This window comes from Leuresthes tenuis, unplaced genomic scaffold (genome assembly GCF_036924035.1).
Source record: "Leuresthes tenuis unplaced genomic scaffold, fLeuTen1.0.hap1 SCAF_22, whole genome shotgun sequence".
Taxonomy (NCBI): domain Eukaryota; kingdom Metazoa; phylum Chordata; class Actinopteri; order Atheriniformes; family Atherinopsidae; genus Leuresthes; species Leuresthes tenuis.
Window position 1 is genome coordinate 15,642,710 of NW_027325376.1, and position 7,945 is coordinate 15,650,654.

General features: G+C 39.1%; 1 protein-coding gene across 1 annotated transcript; it reads left to right on the forward strand.

Moving 5' to 3' along the window:
- The first annotated feature begins 1,085 nt into the window (after positions 1 to 1,085).
- Positions 1,086 to 4,437, forward strand: LOC140281709 (uncharacterized). Its single transcript, XM_072376202.1, has 5 exons — positions 1,086 to 1,156; positions 2,946 to 3,096; positions 3,720 to 3,879; positions 4,016 to 4,069; positions 4,184 to 4,437. The coding sequence occupies exons 1-5, from the start codon at positions 1,128 to 1,130 to the stop codon at positions 4,435 to 4,437; spliced, it is 648 nt and encodes a 215-aa protein (XP_072232303.1). The 5' UTR covers positions 1,086 to 1,127.
- The last annotated feature ends 3,508 nt before the right edge of the window (positions 4,438 to 7,945 follow it).

Consider the following 7,945-nt stretch of genomic DNA (forward strand, 5'->3'; position numbering starts at 1 on the left):
TTATCAGATCAGCTATAGTTGGTAATTTTTGTCACAGACATGAAATCCCACTGAATTCCTTCATATAATAGACAGGCTCCTGCATGTGTGAATGAAAGAGCTTATTGTCCCGAAGTGGTAAGCAGCAGCTACTGGTAAACATCCAAAAATATGCAAATGTTGCATTTTCCCTCACCTATCACCTCTATCTCAACTGCTGCGGTCTGTTACATCCTGTGATTTTTTTTTTCCACAGCATCACTCATTCCCACATCTTCAGCAGTATCTGATATTTCTTATCCATTTTACTATGTCTGTTACCCACCCTCCCAACTATCATAACTTTCTGTTTAGATCCAACTAATGCTGTGGCCACTGTGTACAACCCCAATGAATCAATCTGCTGTAATGGGCGTTTGTCAAGTTTGAAGCCTTGGATGGATCAGGTAATTATTGACTTATTTACTGCTTCTTTGTTAGTTTCTAATCTGATCGGCTGTCTGATTCTCACAGAGATTCTCTCTCATTAGTACAAACAGTGTGTTATTGGCCCTCCTTCAATTTGTCTAATGAATAAAAAAAATGGGATGTTGATGGGATGGGATGTTGGCAAAGATGCAGAAAAAAAAACACAATTCTTCAATCTGTGCAGGTAACTATAGGAATGTAGTTATCCCAGTAAGAGGAAAAGAACACTGCTGTTTTGTTTCGTTGCAGCTTTGTTGAGAGAGCGCAAAACTCCACCCCAATGGGGTGTGATTTTTTTTATTCACAGAATCATTCCTAACCATTCCGCTCCGGTAAGGCAGAAGAAAACCCCTGCGTTCATTTGTAGAAATTAGATATATGAAACCGAAAATGTTTGCCTGTTCCTTGATGTTGTGAATTTAATTTCTCCCTGCATTTTCTGTCAATATCCCTGCTTTTGTAAGTTCATGTAAATTCATTTAAATGTTCATCTGTCTATGCCTGTTTGCATGTTTATTTTTACTGCATTTGTCTTCTGATTTTTCAAGTGCTGTGGAGATAAGCCATATGGTTTAGCACAACGTGGAGTGCTCTGCTGTAATAACACCTTGCTCAAGGACAGAGAGAATGGATATGATTCCCCTGGAAAACACTGCTGTGGGTCACAACTCTACGACCCTATGGATGAGATCTGCTGCAATGGACAGAGGTGATTTTTATTTATCAATTAATTCTTTTGGTCTGCGTGATGCTGAGAAAATGCAGTAAATCCATACTGGTATTTTGCAGTGTTTGACAAGTGTTCGATGTACTATCTGACAGCATACATCCATTTTGTGTCGCCGTGTGAGTGTGGGAAGAATGAAAACCAGACAGGAGGAGTAAAGAAAAGTCTACTGTAACTAATTTCACAGTCTGAAAGACAGGACTTACATTCCTGCAGCTGGACTAACCCTGATTTTGCGTTGTTTCCATTTTGAAACCTTTGAATACACCCAGCCACCCTGCCAAGGAACATTCTTCTGTCTGAGTTTACAGCTGCATGGAAATATTTTCCCCGTTAAAACCTGTCTGTGTTTGTTTATTTTTAAAAGTAATTTGCCAATGTGTTACAAGTATGTGCAGGCATGTAAATAGAAGACATTCAGCGTCTCATACAGCTAATTCCAGAAATATTTGACATTTTTGAGGGATGACTTTAAGAATTACAGCTGCAAAGACAACTGCCTTTTCAACAACGGACTGGTCGAAGATGGGCATCATCTTGCCTGTGCACATTGAAAGGTGTAAGCTTATAAAAAAAACAGGCCGTCCCATTTTAGAGTAAGGCCTCCTTCAGACATGCTCTGGGTTTAATCAATCTCATGGCAGATCAACATGCTGTCGTCCTATCTGAATGAGCATTGTGTTACTTTTCTGTACAATTTTTTGACAGTAATCGTTGCTCAGGCCTAGTAACATTTATCTTTTAGCTGAAACATTTAGCTGAAATCTCTTTCAGCACAGACTGAACTGATGCATAGGCATGCACTGTAGTGTTGGGTGTTACTATGATAGGGAGGAGCGGGGTGCAATGAGCCTTTTTTTTCTTATATGGTCCTCAAGATAAGATGAGGCTAAAGGAAACTGAAAGTTTCAAACCGAATTTCAGAATGTGTCTGATCAAGTTGAATGATTCAAGTTAATCTATAGCAAAGTATTCTAAAAATATGGCTTCTTGTGAAAAAAGTGGGCCCTTGGCTCAATTTGTCCCAGGTTAGAGTTGATCCAGGTCAGTAGGTAAGTTGCAACTTCTTAAAAAAAGTTGTTTTACAGTCTGGCAGAAATTACTTGCACTTCCAAAAATGAATGGTCACATGTTGATTTAAGTGCACGATTGCCAAGATACAGGGGTTGGTCAGTTAAACTATTGGCAGGAACCTTTAGAGTTTAGGAAAAAACTCTGGAGCACTCACCAGATCTGAAAGCACTTTTGATAAATTGTGATATATGTTATGCACATTTTTTAGATGAAAAGATAAACATGCAGAGGTTTGTTTTCTGTTTTTCTGTTATAATTGACACTTTTTTTGGTTGCCTGTAAGCTAATTCCACAGGAAGCTTGCCTGCTGGAGTCATTCATCTCATGCGTATCAGACCTTACATGATGACATCTTTATTGTTAATTAGGCTTGTTTCATGTACAACCTTTTGTACTTTCCTTTCTGAAAGAAAACCACTTCTTCCAAACCCGAGCTTTGCATCTCCTTTTCACTCTAACCCGAATACTGAATTATTGTCCTGGATGGGTACCCTGAAGTGATATGCTGCCTTCACTGCACTGCTGTGTGAACTGTGTTGAAGACGTAAAAGTCATCTTCCAGGCTGCCATACAGTGTTCTTCATTCACTTAAACATGCATATTGTAACTCATCCCCTTCTGAATGTAAGGCAATTTGTCTTTATCTCCCTTTGCCTGTTTAATTTTGATTAATTTCAAGTTCTGCTTTTCCAACCAGCCACCCCAGCGGAATAAATATCTATTGCTGTGGGGATGAAGCTTACAACATTTCAGACCCATTGAAGAAATGCTGTGCTGGAGCACTACACAGCCTGCAAGGAGACAGAGATGACAGTCAGTGCTGTGGATCTTTTCTGAAAAGCTCTAAGGTAGATTTTGTTAGTAATAACTGCAAAGCAGAATTGTGCATATCTTACACAGAGACTAATGTTACGATAGTTGCAGTGTGAGAGGACCTGGTTAAACCTTTGGTAATGTTTACACCTGGTGGCCATAAGTTAAACCTACAGAATGTGTGTGAAATGACATGAAGAATAAGCTTTAAAGGAAAAATGAAAAAGTGGTAACAGTGTGGGGAAAAGCAATCCAGTGGCCAATTTTACTGCATGGCTTTTTAACTCTAAAATAAAAAATGGCCTGCAAAAATAAAAAGACAGATTTTTGTTCAAGATTTTAACATTTTAAAAACGTCTAATGCCAATGCTTCATAACCCTGTTTGCTCACCTAGTCACTTTGTAGAAGCAAGCTAATTATCTCCTGGACTTACTGATTTTTCTGTCCCTTACACGCTAATATGAAGCTAAGCACAACAATTTCAGGATTTGAAAATGACTGTTACAGTCAGCGTGGGTTTTGAATCATTTTGATGGCTGACTGTGTTTCTATGAATGTCATAGATATATAATGTGATATCATCTGAATCCAGTTCAAAGTGTAAATCATCATGTTTTCATCGTCCATGAATATACCAAATATTTGCTTCATATGCAGGAGGTTTGCTGCAAAAGTGAGGGCAAAGAGGTACTCTACGGTGCCAAGAATGGATTCCAGTGCTGTGGTCACGGCTACTATAATACGTCTTTGTGGTCATGCTGCTCAGGCAGACTGAGTCCTGTGAACCAAACAGAAAAAACTAACTACAGCATTCCAGGTTAGGTGTGTCCGCTTAGACATCACATCACAAACTAACAATGGAGTTTCTAGTCATTTTAATCAGACTTCAAAGTCTGGTGCCTGTATAATGCCAATATGTATAATTGTTTTTTATTTTTTTAATCTTTTGTCAGAATCCAGAGTTCTATCATTGGTCAACGTGAATAAAACGCGACTTTGCAAGAAATGTAAGATAACCGTTTGCCGTTTTTTTTCCCCCTTATTTATTTTCTGTGAACAAACACTGTCAATGAACACGAGTGTCTTTGCGACTTAGTTTGTCTGTTTATGTCTTTGTTTAGTTCACGTCGGGGTTGTGGAAAGTGTGTCTCTGAAGAGCACTGTGTTCAGCAGTGTGGTGGAAATCCAAGCAGGAAATGTCGCAGTGAAACGTTGGCCCTCAAAGGTCATCCTGGAAACGCCTGATCATTGCAACTACCTTAAACTGACCCCTGGAAAGACATACTTCTTCGATGACGTTAACATCTTCACTGGTTTCAACCCTGACTCTGTTCTCCAGTCTATTCATTTCATTCTGTCTGAGTGTTCTCAGTAGGTCATCGCTGGTTAGTGTGTCCTTGTGTATTTGGTCATTACTTTCAACAAATACTCATTGACATACTTACTTATTACATTTGAATAACTATTTACATTCCTAATAACACTATTATTAGTTATATTACTTCATGTGTTATTCTGCTCTACTTGACTTTATCATGAACTGATGTTTGCAACTCACTCAAACAACTTGTTACTACAGAAAGTAATCACTAGTATAATGAATCCTACATGGTGCACAGTGGCATTAAGCCTCTGAGGTCTGAAGTCCAATTGAAGCTACTGAAAGGTTGGACTGAAAAGACAATCTCTTTGTTGGCAATGCCATAAAAAATATTGGAAGACTGTCTTCATAAGCTAAACCAACATGAGCTTAAATGGTTTATTATTAGAAATATATTTGTCATAATTTTTTTATGTTACTTTGATAATTGCATATATTGCAACCAGCATTTGAATGTTTGAATGTCAATTAATTTTATTTAATTGATAAAGCTAATAAATACTAAGGTTTTCAAACCTGAATCTGTGATATGCTGATCCAAAACCCTGTTCAAATACATGGCTTTATGCTTTGGATTTATTTTTCTCCGTAACAAACAGTTACTGTGACTTGTTTTTCATTTAAATGTGATTTCTGCACAGTAACATATACAGTAGTTATGGAAATGGTGACATATCTTCATTTGTTCTACCATTCATTCCTTTACTCTGTATAAATGTAAATGATCAGATGCAGCTGAAACTCATGATGCTGAATGTCTCTTGTATGTCTGACGATATAATATTTTACATAGCATGTTTACTTTGAATGTAAGACAGCACTTTATAAGATTAAGTTTTGAATAAAGAATACAATTTGAATTCCATTTTACAACTAAAGCGTATGTGTCTTCTAAAATAAATTCTTCATTTATAACACAGAGGTTGCTATTCTCTGGCTGCATAGGGGTGTGTGGGTTGCATACTTTACTCTAAGAATGTTCCTGGCTTAATTCTTAGCTAGGTGGCACTTCCATGTTCTGTCAGTGCATGCTTGGGCTCTGACTGGGTCTTCTGGCATCTTCTCACAGTCCGAAAATATTTTCCTTGCCTTCCCCCCTGACTCACTTCCTTTAAAACCTTTAAAACCACCCCAGCTGACAGAATTACAATAATACTGATTGTATTCCAACCTATCTCAGATGCCCTCTAGAGGGTAAAGTCTGTATAACTGCAGACTCGGTGGTAAGCCTCAATGTTGCAGAGAGAAAAAGGCCTAAAATGCTAAATGTACTTTTTATACTGTCAAAGAAAAAAAAAGGGGTCGACGTGAGGGGAAATTAGTAAAAGCTCACAGGACAGGTACAGATTCTTTGCAAGTTTAGTTAGAAACAATGTTCAGAGTATAAAAGTGAAAGAATTACTTAACATCATAACTAACAATTGATTAATGAACTAAGGACACAGCAGGTAACAGTTGATTTTCCAAAAAAGTGACTGCGTGTCCTTAACAAAAAAGCTACGTTTGAACTTATCTGAACATAATAAAGAAACAAATCTCCGGTCCTCATCATGTCATTAAATCTACGGTAAATTCTACCTCAGATAAACACCAGCATATGACACCATGTCATTGATATCATGTGTGAACAGATGTTTATATAATGTGAGCATTATTTTACTTTATCCACAGCATCTCCTTACATTCGGCACAGGATACATTTGGCACAGGATTTCACCATCATAACATATTTAATTGGTTCGCCTTAAATGTACATCTTAGGTTTATCCCACTAAATGATAATGTGCAGTCATGGATGGAAAACCAATGCAGATCTGGCATCTGGACCAGCATCAAAAGGGTTTCCCCAGCACTGATGAGGTTGTAAATCTTTGAATAGTCGTGCCGAGGTACTGCACTGTATGAAAACTGCTCAAAAGAATAATGGACAAAGTTCTCATGGTTTCCTGGGAGTGTATCACCTACCTTTCTTACAGTACAGCCATCTGTAACCAATCCCAGGGCCTTCTTTGGCATCCATCTCAGTATTCTGGACAGTGCACTCATAATTACATTTCATTCAAACTAGATGTGGGGGCTATGGGGTTAATCGTACCAAAATGTTGCTTCTGTAGTTGAAAAACTGAAGATGAGAGTAACTAACAGAGTTTTCAGGAATCAAAAGAAGGCTGTATCAACAGCCCCCCTGAGGAAGAGTCATTTTTGGAAAAAAAAATGATTCTGTCCTAATAATTTACCCTCAAACATGATACTCAAGAAGTTTACTGATGAATTTGTGGAAATCATTTCAGTTGTTGAATAGATTAAAGTGAACTTTACACCTTTCTGTAACAAAAGTCATTCATCTAATAGTTTAGGGAGGATCTCACAGGAGGATCTACAGGAATAAAATACCTTTTATAACACTGGAGTCCACAGTGTGGACGGGTGAGACTGATAGGGGAATTTTAAGCTTGTGAATGTGCTGCATTCAAGGCCTTGGCTCATCTCCATTCTGGATGTGGCAGAGCTGGGTGGGGAAGCTAGGGCAGAGCACCACGCAGCACTTTGAGATTTTTAACATGGAGCCTGCTACTTTCGGCCCTCCAGTCATGCCACTGCCAGCCTCCACAGTCACGTCTCTGCTTTGCTTTCCAGTCATACCGCCACCCAACTCTCTCCGGTCAACTCTCCGTCTGCCTCTCTAGTCACGTCACTCCCTGGCTTTTCAGATGGTGCGCAACTCTAGTAGCCACTATGGAAATATGGTTGGACGTTCCTCTGTTTGTTTTCTGAGGGGGTTGCCTGTTATGTTCCTCTCCAACTGCCATTAAAAAATAAAGGATGGAGGCGTGCACTGCATGGTCTGGGCCACACAGAGTCTACCGGAGAGTCCCAAGTCCGCTCCAGAGGTTCAGTCTCCAGCTCAGCCAACTTCAGCACCTGTACACAAAAAGTGGGGGAGCACAAACATACGTCTGCACTCTCTCTTTGAAAAATGGGGATGATCAGGCCATTGAGCAGGCCTGTGTTTGATCTTATGGTCTAGATTTCACCTCTCGCCATTTTTTAAGTTCAACTTAGTGGTGCATAGAGCTGACAAAAGACCATGTGTGTTTGATTTCCAGTAGCAATTGTTGGCAGACAAGAAGCCTGCAGCATAACAAACAGTCTGCCTTGTCAGTGACACTAGACGCCACTAAGACTTGAAGGCCTGTCTGTACAGATGCATTCAGTCTATCAGTCATCACTTTGTCTGCCACTTGAGACAGGCAGACATCCACAGCTTTTCTAAAATTCCATGATTTACAGTTAACTGGTTACATAATCTCTCTCACTGTCTGCGAGCCAGTGCAGCTTTTTTTTTTTTTTTACTTCACAAGAGATTTTCTTCATGCTGAGCTGGTCTCCTTTCTAACTCGAAAGCCCTTCCATGTGTAAAAGTGTCATAGAACTTTGTTAAACTTATTCTGAGGTACAAAATGGAATGTGTTGTCTTCAATAAGGAGACTCCTACTCGGCT